This window comes from Xenopus tropicalis, chromosome 1, assembly GCF_000004195.4.
Source record: "Xenopus tropicalis strain Nigerian chromosome 1, UCB_Xtro_10.0, whole genome shotgun sequence".
Classification (NCBI taxonomy): domain Eukaryota; kingdom Metazoa; phylum Chordata; class Amphibia; order Anura; family Pipidae; genus Xenopus; species Xenopus tropicalis.
Window position 1 is genome coordinate 53,167,601 of NC_030677.2, and position 23,007 is coordinate 53,190,607.

A 23,007-nucleotide genomic window follows, 5' to 3' on the forward strand; every position below is an offset into this window, starting at 1 on the left:
CCATAGGGAAACAGCGCAACTGTAATAAAAGGCACTACATTTGCCCAGGAGCAGTAACCCATAGCAACCAATCATCAGGTAAAATTGTCACCTGTTTAAAAGTCAACATCTTATTGGTTGCTATGGGTTACTGCTCCTGAGCAAACTTAGTGCCTTTTATTACATATGGGGGATAGAATGAAAAAGGCTAAACTTTACTTTTAAAATGTTTTTATTTTCATTGTAGGAAAGGGTAATCCAAAGTGCATCTGGCAGCAATTACATAGCAAATCTTTACAATACAAAAAATGTATTTTTGATCTATAATTCCAAAAATCATAGCCTCGTGCTGCCTGCATGATACTAAAAAATATGAGACAGAAAGTGTGATAAATCAGCACATGCAGGGTAATAATATAGCTCAAAGCCAGGAAACATGGGGCCAGGAAGAGTCAGAAAACAAGATTATAATCCTTTCCACAAAGGTGAAAACTATTTCTGCAAAGTATTTAGAGATATTTTCCTAAATAGGACAATCCCAACATTGTGTCTGAATTACTAAGATACAATCACTGAATCATATTAGTTATGTTTATTCATTATATATATATATTTTAACCATTATTATATATTTTTTCTTTTCCACCCTTTCCTTTAAATTAAGATTTTTTTTATTTCTTTTATTATTTTTTTTTTTTATTAACTAGCTCAAAAAGTTTAAACATTAGCCAGAATAGGCATATCTAAGTTGTTTTTCCTTTGAAGAAAGGGAATAATAGAGAACCCAACTAGGTTTGGAACAAGGAGAGAATCAGCTGAATAAACAAGCAACACAACTTAGACTATATATTACAAACACCAAAGCTATATAGGCTATTTACATCTATTATATGTTCAGTATAAAACTAATGAAATAGGGAATCCTGTATGAAGAAAATTGGCTCATGTATTTATGTCAGGGACATGTAAAGCGGAAATGTAAAAGGCAAAACACAAGGCTATAGGGGAAATTTATGTAGACCCAGGGAATTAGTACAAGAAGACTAAGGGGCAAAAGAGCCCCTTAGTGCTCAAGTAGAGAAACCATTTCTTCCCCAGGTCTGGCTGTGCTCTGTATCTTGCATCAGGCAGAGATAGGCAGTGGCTTTTCACCAGGGTTCCTGCTTGCTGGGGTCCCATGGCAAGCACCTCTACACCATTTTTACATGTTAAAGTCTGTTCTGCACTTTTCAAGTTATTTGCAAATAGTATTTATTAATTGTACATAAAAGTCCCCGTAAAGAAAACAAAAAAAGAAACTATAGGAGAGTAAAATGTGGGACATATTGCAGTCATAATATAAAACTACAATAAAATGTTTTTAAAAAAACACAGATCCTTTACTAAAGAACCAAGAAACCTTGAACATCTAAAATTAATCTGAATGTTTAACAAAGAGAATTACCCCAGTGCATGCTTGACAGTAAAGACCTATAAAAAGGAGCATCATTTATGGTAGGCTTCAACTTCAATCACATTGTCGCCTTATATAGGCTATAAAAGGTGTTGATGAAACATTGGCATTGGTAAATCTTACAAAAAGCTATACAGCCAAGGTCCTTAAATGATCCTTTGCATATGAAGAAGAATCGTGTATTAAGTCAGTCCATATGTCATGTCAGAGTAAATAAAACAAAGGATGTACAGGGGAAATAGATCGATATGGCATATTTATTAATTATGGTATTTACAGTTACATTTGCTTTATTTAAAAATAAATAACAATCATGACTGTGGCCAACTTGGAAATACACACAAAGCACACAGTAATCCATAGCAAAAATTTGATTTGCTTTGATTAGTGCATGATAAACTAAAAGAAATACAAGTTATAGACAAGCTGCTTTTAGTTAATTCAGTTTTATGGGCCCATGTTAGTGATGGTTACTGCCCTGGTGAGATTATAAACAATATTCCAGCAAGGACAGGGTTTACTTATTCCCATATCAATCACATTTAGTACATCTACATTATCAGTGAGTTCTATAATAGTTTGTAAATTCCAAAATAGAGGTTGGATGCCATTATATTAACCTCCAAACCTGTTTGTATTTTTAAGTCTAGAATGATTTACTTATTCTTGGCTGGCCCATCCCTTGATTCAGCAGGACACCAAAGGCTGTCATTGTGCACGCATGACTGCTAAATAGTGAGTTAGTGATGGAAATGAGTACATTCCAGGAATTTGTCAGCACAGCATTAGAAGACACTATCCTTTCTCCATGCACACACAGCAATAGTGTGAAAAGATTTTTACACAGAATAATTCTCTACCCATTGCAATTTACCCACGTGGAGATTGATTTTGAGAGTCTGGATATGGCTTACTTTAAAATGTTCCTTCATATAACTGCATATTCATTAGGGATGTCTACTCTGGGAATGTTACTTGTCTCAGACAGGGGACACAATACTGTAAAAACATCTATAATTACATTCAAGTAATTGTAAGTGTATAGCGACAAAGGGACATGTTATGGACCTGTGTAGCTTAGTTTTTCATTCTCAAAATCCTCGTAAACTCCTTGTCACTGCACCTGTATACCATCTGTGTCGGACTTGTGACCCAGGGGCCCACCAGAAGCCCTGATCTTCCCTCCATTGACCATCCTTCCCTGCTGGCAACCACTACTTTTTTGCATTGTCTTGCATCCCATAAGCACTTTTGCAGTTTTCCTGTGCATAATCAATTTCATAAACAAAAAATCTCTGATTATTATAATATCCCACCTAGTTGTTGCTTATAAGCTGGGTGCTGGTAATATCTTAAGAATGGGATTCTCCAGTGCCCAGCAGATAATTGGCATATATAAACAGGAAAGATTTGTACATTTTCCATACACTGAACATCTGCCTTGCTGAAGGCTACAATCACTGTGTAGCCTTAACCAGTTGTCATTTTATACAGTTAAAGATCAATAAATATACAAACCCTCAGAGATATGTTACAACTTGATAAATCCAAGGGAAGGGCTCTTGAATTATGTATAACTTTGTTCTGTAATCACTTTATTTACTGCCAAGAATAAACTTTACTTTAACCAATCAGTCAAAGATGGCTTATACATCTCTGCAGAAGAACAGCACCAAAGCAACATTCTGCGCTCAAAAAACATCAAGGCAAAATTCTATTATACCAAGAGAAAGAATGCAAGTGAATTCTAGTCTAAACTAGAGCACAACTTCTCCTTTTGCTATAGTTTATACAGGAGCAGTGGCCAGCTCCCTGTTGTAGCTCCCATCATTTCAACTTCAGTCAAGTAGTCCCTCTGGTGGTCAACCATTTGGGAGCTTTAACCTTGTAAACCATGTTTTAAGTAAAACTTATCCCTACATAAATTGCCTAATTACTAACATGCTTAATAAATCAGATGAAAGTGAGCACAGAACTGGCCAGGGCTGACTTTTATGCAGTCAATTTGAATATATTGCAATATATGGAAAACAAGCCGCCTTTTTAAAGCGAGAAAAAACTGTTCTCCTAATTCAGTTTTGAGTTTTTCCCATAGCCCCCTGTATCAGGCAAGTAAATACAATGACTGGTAGGTGCCTAACTTTTGGCACCCCCAGTGATTTGTTTTTTCTTCTTCTTTAAATTACCAATATGAACTGTACCAGTGATCCCCAACCAGTGGCTCGTGAGCATCATGTTGCTCCAAGTGGCCTCAATGTAGGTTTTAATTTTTGAATTTCTGACTTGAAGAGAAGATTTGGAGGCATAAAGACCATGTGTACTGTCAAGCAGAGCCTCCTGTAGGCTGCCAGTCATCACCAATCCTTATTGGTCATCCCCTAGGAAATGTTTTCATGCTTGCGTTGCTCCCCAACATTTTTTACATTTAAGTGTTGCTCATGGGTACTCCTGCACTGTACTAATCTCTGTGCTTCTTATGTTATTTAACTTCTTGTCTGTTATAGAGCTATTTTTTCCTGTGCCATGTGCGGTCATGCTCCTTTGCAGCCATGTTGCAGTAATTCAATTAAATCCCATCACTGGGTTAACTGCTAAATGTGCTTTCTGCTTGCCTACACCCACTTGAATGAAAGATTCCTGAGCAAAGCTGGCACACACAAGGACTTTTTTTTTAATTTATTCACTGTATGCTATCAAAAGCCTCCCAAACTCTTCCACTGCACTTAAAAACAATAACAAGCCAAATCCAATAAATAAATACTTTTACGTTTACCTATATCAGTATTAGGAAACACATTTTTTTTTTATAAAGAACAAGGCCTGTTACACACATTTATATTGCTAGACCTTAGTAATAATACATTGATGTTTTTATTATCTTATTTTTTATAAAATAAACATTAGTGTTAAGATAAGCTCAAGATATCTTACTGTATGAAAAGCTTGACAAATAACAGTGTTAATAAATGTGTTCAAAAATATATAGTATATTGTGTGCAGTAAAAGTCACCATGGAATAAAGTTGCAGCGGAATAAGTTCAGTGAAAAAAAGTTCTCAGAATTTTCCCATGGCTTCACAAATTTTCTAACAAAGCTAAATGGGATAGATTCGATCATCATTGGATGTAAAGGTATGTTGAAAGTGGGAAAAAAGCTCTGTCTGTTACAATTTATATAATGTATAAAAGAAAGAAGTAGATAAGAAGGAGAAGATAACAGCAAAAAAACCAAATTATTTATAAAAAGGGAGGGGTTTTTACAGCTTCTTTGCAAGAAAATCAATGGCAGGTGAAATTCTAGGTCTTTACAATGAATAAAACTCTCAACTAGACACATTTTTTATACAGGTATGAGCACAAGAAGAGGTTAAACCTGACACAGTTTAATCACCTGCTTAATTGGTTTGTAAAGACTGCTTTCAGAGAATTTCAGAGTCTAATTAATAGTTCACTGGTATCAGACAATATAAAGAACACAGAGTACCCAACAATAATAGTCTGGGTTCATATGAATGTTTCCAAAACATTTATGGTTCCCCTCAGTGACAAAGATTTGTGTCTTCTCCTTTTTTGTTTTAAATTTGGAAAGACATTGCTAAGTCTGTAATTATAAATGAACACAAGACCTTTCTGCCATTTAACTGCAAAAATAAATATTTTCTTTTCAATTTCAGTAGTAGTAGAAACTGTCCTCTGCATGTCTTGGAGCCGAGAGTATGTTGCTCTAACTTAAGTCCAACCACAAATATATATATAGTGAAGGTTTGTCCAAGTGTAAGGTCATTTGCATTATACATTTTTTGGAGGCTAAGCTACCATTTAAAAATTACTGTCCCCAAATGCTCTTGATGTAACTATAGGGCCACTATACCCAGACATTAGTACAGATAAATATGTAAAATACCAGTGTCATAGTATATCTCTGTATGGTGTCTCCGAGTTACTAGGCAACATGACACATGAAGGGATGCAAAAGGAAAATACATATATAAAATACACACCATACAAAGATTAATAATTGATGAAATTCAATAAATTACAATTGCTTAAATCACTTAATCATGAAGAAAGTACTATATAGACATCCTTAATGCTTCCCAATGCCCTTGTACACATAAAAAAAAAAAACCCTGCTAATGCACAGACTGGCTCCTGCTGCCTCCAGGCATGCCCAGAAGGCTCTCCCGGTTGACTAGAGTAGTCGAATTGAAGACAGAACTGAACAGGAAGTGGGAGCGGGGCTTCACTCTGCAAAAGGAAGCAAAGAAAAACGATTAACTTCTAACTGAGGAACCAGGTCAGAGAGAATGCTGGGACAAAGGTAGGTAATTCTGGAGGCTGTTTAGAGTAATTTTACTGTTAGAAAAAAAAGGTTTACTTATTCTTTAAGGGGAAGCATCAGGGACATTTGGCATCTCTTTTCCTAACATTGTTGCGCCCTAAGCAGGGGCAGACTATACTCTGGCCACGAGATTATGAACCATATTTACAACTTAAACCAGACACATTTTTCACCTGAAATATTGCAGGAACAATATCATCATATTTTCATGTTTTGAGGCTATTTTTGCTTTATTTTGATGGCTAATTATTCTTCCCCCCTTGGGCCTTCATCCATCACGTGATTTGTATGGTGCTGTTACTCCTAGATCTTATTTGTGGTTTCACACCTTCAGCGTACTCCCCCTGAAAGGCTCCCTACCCCCTGGTGTTATGATATTTGCGATATTAGTAATTACATACATGAGTAGATGGATAAAACAAATCTTTTTGTATTTAAATCATGAGGTTGGCATACAAAGCAGTTTTAATAGCTACCTTGGTGCAAATTAGCCAAATCATTTGTAAATGTATTTTAATTCACATGATCAATAATTTGTATGAAACCTGAACAAAATTCTTTGTAACTTCAAGCCTTAGTCTCATTTTTTCATTTTGTTTTTATGGGCTCAATAAGAATGCTTTTAATTCTTGTGCTGTTAAAGGTTTAAGAGGTTCAGTTTTTTTGTAAGGATGCACCAAATCCACTATATTGGGATTTGGCCGAACCCCAAATTCTTTGTGAAAGATTCGGCTGAATACTGAATCAAATCTGAATTTGTATATGCAAATAAGGCTATTGAAGGGTAAAAGAGAAAAATTTTCAACTTCCATGTTACAAAAAATCAAATTTTTTAAGGCTTTGGATTCAGTTCTGCCAGGCACGTGAATTTGCCCGAATCCTGTTGAAAAACACCAAATTCCAAACAGAATCCTGGATTTGGTACATAGCTATTTTTTTTCCAAAAAGAGAAACTAGCATTTATGATTTAATTGATTTGATTTTACTTTGTGTGTAGTGCTTTTGTACATACTATATACAGTTGAGCTCCAAACATCTCCGGACACGATATGCTGCTAAAACCAGGTCTTTATTGTTCCATCTAAAAACTAGACGCCTGACGCGTTTCGTGCGCGCACGCACTTACTCATAGGTGTTTACACCTGGACCTATTCATTTATTTGGTATGGGTTTTGATTTGTTTGGGGCTTCAACTTGTTATTCGTTTATATTTACTTTGTTATAACTACTATTTAGATTAGAGGCTTTATTATTTGTTTCCTTTTGTACATACTGCATTAATTAGTACTAATGATGAGCTTTTATTGGTATTTCTGTTTACTATCTACTGCAGACCAAGTTTATACTATAGACACAAAACAAACGAGCCGATGACAGGTGTTTTATACAAATACCAATTCATAACATTTGTTCTGCATATTTGTGATTTTTAAAGGACAGTGGGCAACAGTGTGACAAATAACTGGAAAACACTTTAGGCTGGATATATGAATGTTTATTTGAACAAATATTAATATTGTACCCCATGGCACAATAAACACTACAATGTTTGTCTTCAAAGCATTGTGCTTTGTAAATTTTAAGTAAAACTAAAATACCACTGTGCTTTACTTTCTTCATATAATGAAGATTCATAGATTGTATTTAAAAAGTTCATTATCAAAAAAAAAGTTAGAAATCCAAAAAAACAATTACCACCACCTGCTGGAAAAACTATCTTCATTTCTTAGAAAAACCCGTTAACAAAGAACCAGACAGGACAATGCAGAAGGCGAATACAAGCAGCAAATAGTTTCTCATTCCCTGTGAAAAAATAAAACAATATAATCATAGAACAAAAGCACATAGAAATAAACCCCCAAAGCAGAAAAAGCTTAAAGGGCATTAAAAATACTTTATTAGTGTATACTGGAAGTTGATTACAATTGCATTTTCTTTAATAATGCAAAACCAGTTTAATCATTTTAGGTAACTATTTTTTCTTTCCTTAGGGCTAGGAATGGAAATTAAGAATTCATATATAAAACCAGTATTTTAATTCATATTTTCTTGAGTGAGGTCTTAATTTACTACATTTATTTTTCATTTGTTCTACAGCCACCCCGTTACATAACTGCAGAAAACAATATAGATAGAGAATCCTAGAGATCTGCACATGAATGGATCCTCTTCTATACACAAATGGAAAATCATTTTTATATCTAAAATGCTAGCTTATGTAAGAAAAAGTTCTCTCACCAAATAGTTGTGTACATGTTTTTTTGCAGAAAAAAAAATTGTTTTATTTGTCCAATGAGGATGAAAATCTTGAATGTTTTAATGAACCTTGCCAGCTTTTACTAAGTTTTTTCTGACAACTTTTTGTGGGCTTTTTTGCTTTCATAAATTCAAAATATTCAATGTTTCAGAAAATACATGAATATTTGTGGGGGTTTTTTGCTTCATTTTTTTCCTCAAATCATAATTTTTTTTTCAATAAATACCCTCCTTATAATTTCTCTTTCCATATTCTTGACATATTCTGCAGAGCTATACAGTAACTATACATCATTCACATTAGTTTCTGTAACAGGGGAGCTTAAAACCCATGTCACTTACTTATCTCCTCATCCAGTATACAGTCCTTTGACAATCTGATGCATAGTAGCCTGTGAGTGCCACTTATTAGTACAAATGTCTTCATTAGCAGACAGAAAATCTGGTAAGGAACTAAAAAAACTCACCTTTATTTCCTTGAAAACTAAAACCCCCCACATTGCAGCTATTATTCCTGGCCCCTGAAAAGCAAGAAAAAGTAGGTGCTTAGAAAAATGTACATTTGTAAAATTGTTGTCAATAATGAAAACGCAAAGTCGCTTTTCCGTTTGCTCTACATCAGTATTATCTTTACTCTAAGGTTTATGGAACACAAGGAGATTTAAAACCGCAAGTGACTTATATTTCTCCGCAGTTAAGTTAGATTTACCTCCCAGCAAAAAATCTCCACGTGTGTCATCACCCTAACAGTCATTATGCTTTCCTAGATGCTTTCTTGGTGTATAAAAGTGTTCTGTTACTGGAAGGGTTACGATAATATTTTAAGGTAACAGGAAAGGGAATGTAGAAATCACAAAACTCAAATGTAAAAATAATAAGTAAGAATAATATAATAATAGTATAATAATATACCTAAATTGGTAGAGTTATATTAAATGTGAAAAAATATGCAGAATTTTGTAAACAGTAGACAAGCCTAGATATATACATCCATCTAGTAGCTTGAAAATTGAAAGTACTCTATATACTGAATTCACTTCACTGTACCAGCAGGGAGGTTCAGCAGCCCTACAACAGTAATAATCCAACCCTGGATCGGCGAAACTTACATGCTCAGTGTGCTCTGGGCTGATGTTGAGAAGTTAAGCTTAGGGGTTGTCAGAAACCATGAAATAGAAAATGAGTTTAAGAAACTGGTGCCATAAGTTTGATTATTAAATTTTGATGCAGAATGCACTGGTATTTGAGTTGCCCTGTGAATTTAATTAATTACAAAATACACTTGTATTATGACTTTGATATTATATATTATTCGTCAATCCTTAAACTCAGCCAAATAACTGCAGTTCAGAGCAATCAGCAAAAAAAGAAGATGGGGCTATTGGGGCATCTTCTAGGGTACAGATCTTCCCTGTAATATGTAGCATTTCCTAGTCTATTTTTGTAAAGTTTCAAGTTGTACTTTAAGCATATACATTAATCTGCTATCACCCCTGCTGGCACTTCATCATTTGACTGTCACTAGTCACTCCTGATTGCAACCATACTACACTTGGCATTTGACAGCATATAATGCATCTTAAAACTGGGTTGTAAGATCTCTGTCAGACTCATGTGGTAATAAACCTTGGGTCTGTTATGGGAATATGTTGCAGCTTTAAATAAAATCTCTTAATACATATTACATATCATAACATTTACAACAAAAATGTAGTAACTTACTGCAGTTATTATTGGAAAGCTGACAACAGCACTAAGGTAATTATTGGCCAGGAACCAGCAACAGGTCGCGATGGCCCATAGTATACCAGAAACAAAACCTTATAGATACAGGAAAAAAAAACAAATCAGCTCTTAATGTATGAAAAATAAAGAAATTAGCAGTTAGGTTAATCTGACTAATCGCTAAATGTGCAAGGTCTACAGAGAAAATTAAGGGAAACTAGAACACAGACGCTACAATGGTCTCTTCATACAACTGAATTCAGCATGAATTCAAAAACAAAAGGTAAACAGTACACATCTTGAGTTGTTCTGATTATGGCCATATACGTTGAAAAGATGGAGAAATAAATAAACATTTTTTTTACTTTTATAATACATGTACAGTTTACAAAAATGAATGTTTTAAATACCATCCTCCTTGTAAATATACAATTGTTTTCTGATTGATATGTATTAGCTGCAGGGGCTGTATAAACTTGCTCATAATTCAAGCTGAGTAAGAGTCTTTAGAGAAAAGAGGCATCATTTCTGAGTTGCAGATTTTTTTTATTATGTTGATATAGAACAATAAACAAACCATTTTCTGTCTCTATTCCTTCAGTATAAGAAATTATGTTTGGCGGAAATATACTCAGGCAGTGCTGGTGCCTGATAAGAGGGTTGAAAGAGGAGAGGAAGCTATTTGCCGAATTCTAGTGAATGTAAAGCTAATGCTAAAGCACCCAGAAAAAAGTGAGCTGTCAGGAAGACAGGGGCAAAAAGTATAATGAAATAGTTAAGAAAAGCCTAAATAAATCTTTGGAAGTACTTACCAGGCAGTATTGCTTGAGGGTAAACTTTTGGGTGATTTTTCATTATGGTGCAGTATATTAGAAAATATACTGTACTTGTAAGGAAAATTCCACTGAAGTGTGCAAAGACGTAATCTAAATCTGTTGTTAAAAAAGGAATATTATATAGCAGGAGATGGAAATGCTTGTAATCGTTAATCACAGGAGTAAGAATTTAATCCTGACGGTGGTCACAAATGAAATATAAGAGCAGAAGATATACATCTAATCTACATAGTACATCTATAAACACAGTGATTTGTTAAGATATATTCCCAAAGCACTGCAGTAAACTCCTAAACTTGCACCACAAACATCACTAAACTGCATTTTGAACAGTAGCTATGCTACGGTGTTTAAAGTTCTTTAGGCAATGTGCAAAGCCACTGTGTTATAACTCATTATAAAACCCAATGTTCAGTATATTGTCATTCCTCTGATGGGGACATCTTGGTGTTAATCCCAACAAACTTGTTCACATTAAATAGGGCCTGTGAATCAATATGTTTATTTCATTTGCTGCACATCTGACATCTGTAGGCTTTATTTTTAATATGTCTTATCACTAAACTGTACATTCTGTAAATAATAAGTAGCAAATAAATATTGTTCTTCTCACCAAATTGGCTTGCACCAGCATATATGCTCTGGTTATTTTTGCTGTGGTCCTTGATGTAGAGAACTGGGATAAAACTGGAGCCATAGAGAATTCCTGCTACAACAGCCATTGCAGATCCTCTAATACAAACACAATTAGCGCAGAAAAACAGAAATGCAATGTAAATAACACATAGTACAAATGCATATATCCAAGTGCTTATTTCAAATAAAAGATCACTAACTGAGGAAAAAGTCTTAGGTGTAAGATTATGACAACTGTGGATTTTTATGTGAATTCTAGTTTCATAAAACAATTTTTCTTACATCAGTCGTTTTTGAAGTGGCGATAGCTTTTCTACCCATGATTCATCTGAAACAGCGTTTTGCTGGTAATTAATCTATTGGAAAAAAAAACGTTTGCATGAAAATAAATGATTCTGTGATAGTGTCCCCAATCCAGGATTCAAAAGAAATTTGGTGGATCATGTGAATTAGTAACATATGATTGGATCATTAGAAAGATGTTATTGTGCAATACGTACACTATTGCTAAGTAGTGGGGTGGTTTCTGATTCTGAAATTGATGTTGCACTGTTTACTTCGGATTTCACAAACAGAAAAATTACTGCACTAGAAAGCAAATAGAAATGGTGCACATTAAATTGCCTCAAACCAAAACCAAATCATTTACAGCAACATTTATTCTATTTACTGAAATTGGTAGGCTTGAGCTTTTATGTGAAATTTTCATATCCAAATGTATTCTGGTTGAGAGCTGACTGGCTGCTGAGGTGAAAAGCTTAAAGCAAACATTTGCATGTTATGACCCAAAATGGGGTATACAGCACATTCATTCTATCAAAGGACATTCCTAGAATTCCTGTTCTTGATACACAGAGTTCATAGATGAATATACCTGTGGATAGACCTAAAGTACAGAGGAAGCAGGATGTAATAGTGCATTATGGCTTAACATGCAGCACAAGAAGATTCACTTCTATGGAATCGTGGTTATGTGCTATCATGATAAAGCAGTTTATCGCTGGTGGGAAAACATATGCAGCGATTGGTTTTCCAAAGCTGCCCAAAGTCCGATGTCACACCAGGTAGCCCAGAGTTAACCACAGATGACAAATCTCCCTGTGTGCAATCACACTTTGGGGCTGATTTACTAATCCACGAACGGTCTGAAGGCGTCTGAATGCGTTTTTTTATAATGATCGGTATTTTGCAATTTTTTCGTAAATTGTCGCAACTTTTTCGTAGCGGTTACGACTGTTTCACAAAATGTTGCGACTTTTTCGTAGCATTACGACTTGCGCGAATTGTTTCGACTTTTTCGTAGCCTTCGCGCCAAGTACTAAAGTTTCAGATTCATTCAAGCTTCGGTATTGTGACTTTCCTTGGGCCAGGTTGGAGCTGCAGATTGCCAATGAGTCCTATGGGAGGCTTCCAAAATCATGCTAAGTCTGAAAGTTTTGCCCGCAGTTTACGAGCGCTCAATACGAAAAAGTCGCAAAAAGATACGAGCAAATCGTAATGGCTACGAAAAAGTTGCGACAATTCGCGCAAGTTGTAATGGTTACGAAAAAGTCGCGACAATTTACAAAAAGTCGTAATCGCAACTAAAAAAAAATCGCAAAAAATACGAAAAAGTCGCAAAATGTTCGTTTTCCAATCGGAATTTTTCCAATTCGGATTCGTGGGTTAGTAAATCAGCCCCTTAGACTACTGGCTGCAATGCTTCTCATCACTTCCAACAGGCCTCCTATTGTGTTTTTAACCCCTTACAAGAAGCTACCAAAATCAGGGTCTGGAAAAGCAGTAAGTGTAGTATACTTGAACATAAATGGAACTGTCCATCATAACAATTACTGTAACAATTACAGTACTCATAAGGAATATAGGCTACAGTATCCTAACATGACTTGTGCAAAGGCATTGTGCAAAGGGATTATGAAAAGTGCTTGAGGGTGCACAAAGAAACATAATTAAAAGGTACACACTACTTTGAAGTTTGAAATGTATCATGCAGATACAGTACCTTAATGCTGAAAGACCAGCTCCAGCATAATTTAAGTTTGGGTTAGCAACAATTTCTGGGTCTATTCCAAACATGCCAAACCTGAAAAACAGTTAAACATTGTTATATATTGATGCAATGATATAATTAAATCATCTACCTACCAACTGATTAAGAAGATGAGTGATTTTGTGCATAACAACAAACCCCTTCAGTGCTAGTGCCTTTTCTATCTTTGCAGTAGGCTGCCAGTCAACATAAAGCACAGATCCCAGAAATGCAAAATCTATGGCATTGGCACAGTGATATTTTTATGTTGTTTGTGTCTGTGTGCTGTAACTTTTACATTTGTAGTTTCAAACGTAGTGGACACCAAGCGCTCTGGACTCCGGGGTCTCTCATAAAATCAAATCTTTATTGTTACATTAAAAGAAGGAACGCCTTTTACATTTGTAGGTACAATAAGAGATAATGCCTTTGCCTACAGATTAATTTACACAGAATTATGGAATCAATAATTTGTTTATCTCTGTCATATTTAAACGGTGATTCTCCGGTTGTTTTGTATCCTGCCACAAAAAGGTTATTTCCAACAGTTTCTTCATTTCAATGCAAAACATTTTTTAAAATGACAAATTCCCTGTTGCTATACAGAAACCAAAGGGAGAGAGAGCCCAAGTGTGCCATTTCTGCTTACCGCTTATATTATAAGTGTAAATATAATTAAAAATGGTACAATAAAAGCAGCTGATATTGCCATGTAGCTTTAAATTATTATAATTACTTCTATTTTTACATGCACACAACCCTTACCTTGAACTTGCCCAGCCAGTTAGAAGATTAAATGAAGCCCAAATTAACAAACCGAGCCCAAGGCCAACTGTTTTAAGGATTGGAACAACTGTTATGTTGCCTGCAATCAAATAAAGTGTTTTACATAGACATGTATTTACATCTAATTGCCAGATACATTCAAAGCTGAACAAAGTATTTTGAGATTTTAGTTTATAATCAATTTAAAAAATAATTTGGAGATTAATTTCACACCTATCAATCTTTTACCTAATATTCGTTCTATGCTTTTCTCATAAGTTTTATATTTTTACTTAAACCGCACCTAACTCATCTGTACCCTCGTGGAAAGATGCTGACTAAAGAATCATTAAACAATTATTTTTTAGCATGTTGTGACAAACTGTGAGTGGCAAATTGTTGGCATGATTTGTGTTGATTTGTGACTCGTGTCAGCAGCAGATTTGCTGATTGTGTCTTCGTTCAAAGTTAAATCACCCACAATCAAATGAAACTTGATGAATTAAATTGATGAATCAAGTCCAATACTCAAATTGCAGTTCTTACAAACATATCTAAAATTCAACATGGGTACATGATAAACAGGGATACATGAATTGCATTAAGCTTTAGGTATGTTTTAAACATATATTTATCAAAGTCCTTGAAAGCAAGTCATTGGTTACATGCTCCTCAGTTACAGCAGTATATTTGGGTCACTCCTAATCATCAGGAAAGACTTTTGTAAGGGCCCTTGCATATTACTGTCTGATCCTAAGGTATTATCTGTCACCAGCACTCATTAATTAATCAGCTTAATTTAAATGAGTATACTGCATATCTGCTGTATCAGTAGCCTAAAGCAAATTTTATATACAAAAACACATACATAATTACACAAAATCACAAGATATAACATGGTGTAAGTATTTGTTTTTGGGAAAAGTTTGAGCACACCATTTATTTATTTAAACTAGTTTTACCCTTGGAGAGTTTCCATAGTTTCAGTTTATTAAAGAGGTGGTTCACCTTTAAGTTAACTTTTAATATGTTATACAATGTCCAATTCTTAGCAACTTTTCAATTGGTCTTCATTTTTATTTTTTCTAGTTTTTGAATGATTTGCCTTCTTCTACTGACATTCAAATGGGAGTCACTGACCCCATCATCCCATAAACTATTGCTCTGAGAGGCTACAATATTATTGTTGTTATCATTTTTTTATTACTTATCTTTTCATTCAGGTCCTGTCCTATTCATTTTCCTGCCTCTCACTCAAACCACTGCCTTGTTTCTTGAAAGCTTCTGAACAAAAAGCTTAATAATTTAAAAACCATAAATAATAAAAAATAAATACCAATTGTGGATTGTCTCAGAATATCACTTTCTACATTAAACTAAAAGTTAATTTAAAGGTAAACAACCCCTTTAAGGATATAAAATTGCTAGTTACTGGCAGTGTCTTTTATAGTTGTCTTTTATAGTAGGCAGTTTAGTTCTTCTCTCTCGCTAGCAATACTCTGTATTTGGGTGGACAAAGTTCAGAAGATTCAGGTCAGATATTGAACTTTACAATGCTTTAATTTCTCAAGTTTTGTACAAGCATATGATCCATTATTTAAAAAAAAGCCATCACCTAGAAAATTCTGAATAAGGGGAAGACCATCTTCCATAAACTGCATTAAAAGCAAATAATTCTTATTTTAAAGGATGATTTCCTTTTCCTAAGCTATAATTCCATAAGCTATAATCAAACCTTAATAGAGACAAAACAATCTTATTGATGTTTATATGATTTTTAGTAGACTTAAGGTATGGAAATCCAAATTACGGAAAGATCCCTTATCCAGAAAACCCCAGGTCCCAAGCATTCTGGATAACAGGTCCCATAGCTGTACTCTATTTTCTCTAGGTGGAGTAGTGTTAATAGTTTTCTCTGCTGGTTTTCTTTTTAAGAAATCTTACCTGTAGCCCAGACACAGCCTCCTACCATAGCTAGAGGCCAAAATTTTGGGGAATGAAGAATAATATTGACCACCAAAGATACAATCCATATGGAAGCACAGAGTATCCACTGGAAAAACATGCCTAAAAAAGATACAGATAATACTGAAGTTTTCTTTTAGAATAATGATTACAGATTAACATTAAAATGTCTACTAAATGTATATTGGAAAGTTAGGATTACATTTCCTTTGATTATGCACAAAAAACAGTACTAGGTTGGATAACCCTTTAGAAGCTATCAACCATAGGGGGCTAATGACAGACCAGATAATTCAGTGAAAATCACTGGTAGACAAAACACCACTGTTCACCTGTCACCACTGCTCAAAGTAATGATATAAAAGCGACACTGAATACACATGGAAAATTACTGTTTGAGTGCTTTGCCACTGAGGTCTGTCTATAAGCTGTATGTTCAGTACTTTCTATCAGGAGCATTAAGAAGCAGTCAGGGGTGTTTGGTTGGCATTGTTCTCTGATGGATGGCAGCGGCGGTCAAAACATGCATGTGCCACAGTTTAGACATTCTAATATGACAGCTAGGAACATAAAACAAATTCATTTTCAAAATCCAAATTTTAGAAAAATGTTTAAGAATAAAAGACAAGTTATTATATTTGCAGCATGCTATTAAAAGTATATGTTTTTGAAGGTATATTTCGAAAGTTTCCCTTTAATGTTAAGAAGATTACTGTTAAGGAGAAGGAAATGGTTAATCCCTGGGTGGGGGGGGGGAGTGAAAATTTGTTAGGCACCTCCAAGTGATTCAAATTGCTTCCCTCAGACCCTGGGCTTGGGCACCTTTTAGCTAAAAAATGTACTTTATCTCGGGGATACCTTGAGGCCAGTCTGTAGACATACATGGTAAGGTATAAATATCTTAAGGCACAGTAAGGTATTTGGTGTCCCGATGCTCCAAAACGGCAATTTTACAGTTTAAAAATAATAATAATATGATAAATAAAATATGATATTAGAATGTGCTAAAGGGCCTCTCAGGCTCCAACATCTTTTCTCTTCACTCGATATTGTTGCTAGAATCTGCTTTCATGAGATTCAGCTCTTCCACCAATGAAATATTTTCTATTTCCCTAAAACTATGTGAAGAAATCAAGGAGCGCTATCTAGTGGCTGCAATATAGTATTACACTGTTCTGGGTACATTTTTTTAATATAATCTTATTGGGTATAAGCGCTAGGACTGAAGGCCTGTTAATGGTGATCAGTTGGTAACATAATTATATGCAAATTTTAATTTACAAGGCAAATATATTATAGCATAATTGTAAATAACCACATGCTGTTGTCTTCACTGACATGTAACAACACTGTGCACTACTGCTAGTTGCACCTCAGGCACAAGTGCTGATGTCTCGGTTATCCCCAACAGCACACAGATGGTGATGTCAAGGAGGCTTGTGCTGGTGCAGACACAGATTTTAGTATTTAAAGCCAAATGAAACCGATGGCTACTGCCTGTTCTTTCTGAACTTTGCCTGCCTTAATCCTTGCCTGGAATTGGGCTTTGCTTAACCCTTTATTACCTTGTCTTGGACATTGCCTTGTTTGCCTGGTTCTGGGCCCAGTTCCAGCAGTAAAGGTATGCATACCCTTTTCTATTTTGCCTGTTCTGTTTGTGCCTTAATAAGGGCTGATGCCTGCCTGCCAGTGCCAGTCTTGCCTGTCCACCCAGTTCCCCAATACAGTCCCTTAAATGCTGTTTGGCTTTCTCTATAGATAACTAATATTTTAAGGCAGCACCTGGGCTAGACACAGTCTTTTTTTAGAATGTGTCACCTTTGTACTATAAATATATTTATATATGTCCAAAGTAAAGCTTATATCAAGTCTTTATAAAGGCAACATTTTTATTTAGTTACTAGCCTAACTAAAAGGATCTAACAAGCAGTTACTGGCTGTGACTAAAGCTGGCCATACATGCACCGATATTATCGTACGAAACCTTGTTTTCCTGAGGTGGATGATATAATAATCATGAAAATGTTTCTTTACAATTTGCCTATTTAAATCAGTTTCTCTAAATTAAGCCTGCCGAGCGTGGTGTTTTTTTCTGTGGATGTTAAGTGACTGCTACTCTTTGTTGGAACATATACAGATAGTTTACAGATAATATTTTTTTCAATCTAATTATTCACCTTTCACATTTGGCTAAATCAGGGTATTAGTGTGAGCCAGTTAAGAACAGAACATTGAGGGTAAGAAAAGCACCCCAGCAAACTTGTAGTTTCTGCACCAGTGCACATGCCCCCTCCCATGTTTCCTCTCTTTCTCACAAACATAAAGGAATGTTAACTGGCATCTGATATATGGGGGAAGCTTAGAATGCAAGCTCCACTGGGCAGAGAATGATGTGAATGATATATATTATCAATAACAATAAATGCAAGTCAGTACTATACAATTAAAAAAATAATAATAATACCATCTCCAGTATCAAACTTCTTTACTGGAACAAAGTTTGAGCCATACAGGACAACAGATACAGCAGAAGAGATGAAGCCTATCGTAAGTTCAGCACTGGTACTATTTGCATTGTTTGCTGCTGTAATCAGGTTCTCCATGTTAAAGCTTCCCTCTTGGATGTTCTCCTGGAAAAAACAAAAATGATATGTAAATAACAGCTTTGTATTAGGTTTAACCACATTATACAGTATGCACAGTGTAAACATGAGTGAACTGCTGCTTCTTTTGCTTCAACCAGTAAAAATGGGAGCAAAATCCCTCCCTGCTGTTTCTCTGTAGACATTAGGTCATATGAATTGTAGGTCATGTGATAGTATTACCAGCAAATGAGTCAAACAACCAAAATTCATCTGATCTCTGAACTTGATGAATTCCTCTGCTCTTCTTTCCTTGGACTGAACAAATGTATCTGTCATCAGCAGGCTGAGGCAGCAAAATAAAGAGTAACTCATCAATTCCATATTTCCCTGCAAATAAGACTGAAATACAAACTGCTCTTGGAAAAAATGAAATGCTATAAGAGTCACATATTATAGACATGTGTGGTTTAGAACATATTCTATGCTGAATCAGCAGGCTAGCAACATGCCCTCAGCAGACTGCGCTTCCTCAAATAGTAGTGATAGAGAAAAATGAGAAAACCTTTGTTTCTACTTCTTAAAGGACACTTTTATGTATACATATATATAACTGTAGTTTATTTAAAAGGGGTTAAAAGAAAAATGATAACGGCAGTAACACCAACAAATGAAAGTATTTTAAAGGTTTAGATTCCTGAGTAAGAACCAAATCAATTGTATTTTACAGAGCTTAAGTTATCTGCTTAACCTGTGCCATTTTGCCGTATTTAAAATCAAATGGCTGATCCATGTCTACACAGAAGAGCAGCTAATTTATATAAACTATAGTAGCATATCTGAAGCAAACACCCCAGTTTTAACGATGCATTATATTTAAATTACTTCAAAACACTCACATTTTTAATGTTACCGTTCCTTTAAGTTTTTGCAACAAATCCATATTCCAAGGATTTCAGCAGAGAGTTTTCACTGCATACTTCCCTTGGTGGCAGAATGACAAAGGTTTTAAAGTTAAAGCAACAGTATTATCACTTTGGGGCACCGCAAGTGATTAGAACTGCTTACCTGAGACCCTGGGCTGGTGCCCCTTTCTGCTGAAAACTGCACTAGCTTGGGGTAACACTGTGGGAGTGGTGTGTTGCCATCATCTTTCTGTTTGGATCCTGCACGCTCAGTAGAGTGAAAAGCTGACTTTTACCAACAAAGTTTGGCTTTTCACTCTACTGCGCATAGTTGCCGGAAGGGATCCCTGGGAGACTGAAGAACATGGCAATATGGCAATCCTACTGTGGAACCCCAAGACAGAGCAGTTTTCAGCTAACAGGAGCACGGGCCCAGGGTCTCAAGTAAGTGATCATCTCCAGTGATTCCTTCCTCCCCAGACCGGGGATATGGCCCAAATTTCCATGCACAAGCCATTTTTTGGGCCTGTATCTGCTAACATTTTGTCTCTGGAAATGAGGCAAGTTTTCAAAAACATATGGCTTACTGCGCAGCAGTATTTTCAAGAGGCCCATGCTAGTTTTCTTTCTCATAAACCACATTAAAGATACTCTGAGAGATATCTTGAGGTTGCCAAATGAGCAGAATTCTGCCCACACTAGGCCAAATTTGGGTGATTATACTGCAGGTCTATGAGGATCAGTTGGATAAGGACTGCATCAACACACCAATGCAGTCCTTGCCTGGTGGAATTTTCATACCTCCCCAATAGATATGTGCCCAATTTTCAGTCACATATTGATTATACAGGTTGTTGAGAGGTCCCACATACATGGGACAACCAGCTCCAGACTCAGTCTGGAGGGGCAGACCATCCTTGTGTATTGCCTTGTTTATGGATATTTTAAAACCTACAATTATTTATGCCTTATATGTAAGCAGTCATTCTATAACTGGCCCCCAAAAAGAAAACTTTGTACACTTTTTTTACACAACTTTACAAAGCAGAAATTTTTCTCTGCCTAAGCTCTCAGGCTCATACCAGATCTGAAGTGGTGTGAAATAATGGTGTTGTTTTTTTGTGTAAATCAGCTGTTAGACAAAATACACACCTATGATCAAATCTTTGCAACTGACAGTTTCCAGTTACACCGCTTTCTAAAAATGGCCTTTTTTGTACCTACATATACTCATATGCATGCCATACAATGTGCGGATCAGTGACTAGTGGCTCTCCATTCCAGTAATGTACATTTTTTCATGACATACTTCTGCATTAGAAGGATTTTTAAAGAACCTGAGGAGCATTTACCAGTGGAAGTAGTCTACTACAAGTTAGATGAGGGCAGCAAAGATCTGATCCCTCTCAGGGCGGCGTAGGGAATGCCGGGGACACAGAAGAAATGGCACTACAGGCTTGCACCAGGCTGAATAGGAGCACCGGCTTGGGGTAGGAGATAAATGACTTGAATTACTAGGGGATTCCTAACAACTTGCCCCCCAGTGACTACCTTTCCTTCCCCTTTAATGCCCTTTATCACCCTGCTCATTGCCCTGTGTAACATTCATTTATAGCACTATATTTTTAAGTAAATACAGCCTGAACCACTTAAAGTCAACCGTGTGGGTTTGTCTTCAGGTTTAGCACAAACTTTCATTTAAAAAAACGCAAACATTCAATTAATAGCCAGTCACCACTGGTTCCAGCACAAATGAACTAAGTCGTTTTTTGATGTATAAATGTGTTAGACATCCCTTAAATCCTTTTGTAGCAGATTCAATTTCCTTCAAACAAGTTGGGAGATACACAGAGAGCAGCGCTTACCTCACACCGAGAGCCCCTCAGCCGGAGAAGCCACTTTGTCTTGCAGTGTTTCCTTATAGTGACAGAGCAAGGAGGCGGGGCTTACTCCTCCGGGTCATATGACTTGGAATCCGGCTCAGCTTTGTGCGGAACTAAGGGTTTTTGTTCTGTGAGTGCGCAGGTAGCGCCTCTCTGTGCTGAATCTGCGTTTGAAATGGCTTGCATTCTAAGGAATGAATGGCAGGCAGGTGTAACGATAAACACTACATATATATATCATAGTATACTGTGATAACTTCGAAAGGAAGTTTTATGAATGAGCGAAATATATGTGTAATTGGACCTTTTAATGTTTACATTCAATTGACACATTCAACCATTTGTGAATGACCGGTCTACTATATACCTATACTAACACCTTCAAAATTGGTAACCTCTACTTAAATTTTTTCAAGACACACTTTTTTTTGTTTCTCATATGGTACCTAGTAGCCTGGACAGTCACTAATATAAATGTATTAATTAAAAGGTCTGATTACACAGAATTTACTATTCTCTTGTGAGAAGTTTATTTTTGCTGGTCAAGCCTCTTTGTCAGCTAATTATAGTAGCATTTATAGTAGGTGCTGAGGACCAAAATATTGATTAGTTGTAAATGATCGACTGCCATAGGATTAAAATAAACCAATAACTATAACTTGTACAGTTTAAAGCTTTTTTGTCTTGTCTTTCTCAATAACACATTTATTTGAAGCAGTTTTTGTGCTGAAACAAGAGATGTGTCTTTGTTTGATGGTCTTGCCTTCTTGTATGGGACACAATTTTAAAATTTTAAATAATCTGCCCTTGTACTACGGTGCCACTTAGCAGGTTTTTAGCTGGGATTAAACACTTTAGCAGGTGTTTAATCCCAGGCTTCCCAGCCACTATTGGAGGGGAGGTGGTGTATTGTCAGGAGGGCAGTGGGATGATTTCATGGGGCTGATCAAGGTGGTGGAATGGGTTAATTCAAGGGAGGCTGTGGTAGGTAATGAGGAGGATCAAGGGGGGGGGTAAATGGACAGGTTTACGTGAAACTCAGCAGGGAGGCATAGGAAGTTTGAGAAATTACAAATGTATTGGTAATTACATTGCCCTGGCCTTAGCTGGCGAAATACAGCATGGTGGCAACCCTACCTTGCTCTTGCTCTCTTTTATAAAACTTAAGAACATACCATTTCCTAATTACTAAAATATTATTCACTTAGTGGGCAAGAAAAGCTCAGGGTATTTCTAAAGCAGCATCTGTAGTTCCTCTCCCTAAACTAGCAAGAGATGCCTGGGAACTACAGATAAGATGGCAGTGCTGCTGTTGGACTGGCAAATTCCTTTGGTGGAGGTTGTCTAACATATTGGCACCCCCTGAGAATTTAGTTTATTATACTGTGTGTACATTCAAACAGGTTTGGTAGTGTCTAAGGCAACATATTCTTATTTATGTATGAAAACAGCCAGTAAGAAATAATTCCAGCAAAATTATGGACAGCAGCATAATCCACATCTCATTCTATCTGACCAACCACTGTTCTGTGTTGTAGTGTTGCCACCTTTGCTGGTGTATAATACTGTTACATTCTTTAAGGGGCTAAGTGGCAGTGCTGGGCCTAAGGTTGAGGGTTCTTAAGGCAAGCCCCCTGCTCCTTATTGCACCA

At 36.0% G+C, this 23,007-nt stretch overlaps 1 protein-coding gene across 3 annotated transcripts; it reads right to left on the reverse strand.

The window, feature by feature from the left end:
- Positions 1 to 1,671: 1,671 nt before the first annotated feature.
- On the reverse strand, positions 1,672 to 21,443 carry tmem144 (transmembrane protein 144). Of its 3 annotated transcripts, none has more exons than XM_012953656.3 (13): positions 21,338 to 21,443; positions 18,450 to 18,615; positions 15,965 to 16,087; positions 14,021 to 14,120; positions 13,229 to 13,309; positions 11,727 to 11,814; positions 11,509 to 11,582; positions 11,204 to 11,322; positions 10,567 to 10,686; positions 9,752 to 9,849; positions 8,497 to 8,550; positions 7,469 to 7,576; positions 1,672 to 5,679 (listed from the first exon to the last, which is right to left on the reverse strand). In XM_012953656.3, the coding sequence occupies exons 2-12, from the start codon at positions 18,586 to 18,588 to the stop codon at positions 7,493 to 7,495; spliced, it is 1,080 nt and encodes a 359-aa protein (XP_012809110.1). In that variant the 5' UTR covers positions 18,589 to 18,615; positions 21,338 to 21,443; the 3' UTR covers positions 1,672 to 5,679; positions 7,469 to 7,492.
- Positions 21,444 to 23,007: the final 1,564 nt, after the last annotated feature.

What these genes read in the sequence shown, in the direction of transcription:
- tmem144 (XM_012953656.3), bottom strand. Translation starts at nt 18,588, where the DNA reads ATGGAGAACCTGATTACAGCAGCAAACAATGCAAATAGTACCAGTGCT. An exon ending in GAAGTTTGATACTGGAGATG is followed by an intron (nt 16,088 to 18,449) that starts GTATTATTATTA and finishes TATCTTTTTTAG; the next exon opens with GCATGTTTTTCCAGTGGATA. An exon ending in TAGTTTTCAAGGAAATAAAG is followed by an intron (nt 7,577 to 8,496) that starts GTGAGTTTTTTT and finishes ATTTTTTCACAG; the next exon opens with GGAATGAGAAACTATTTGCT.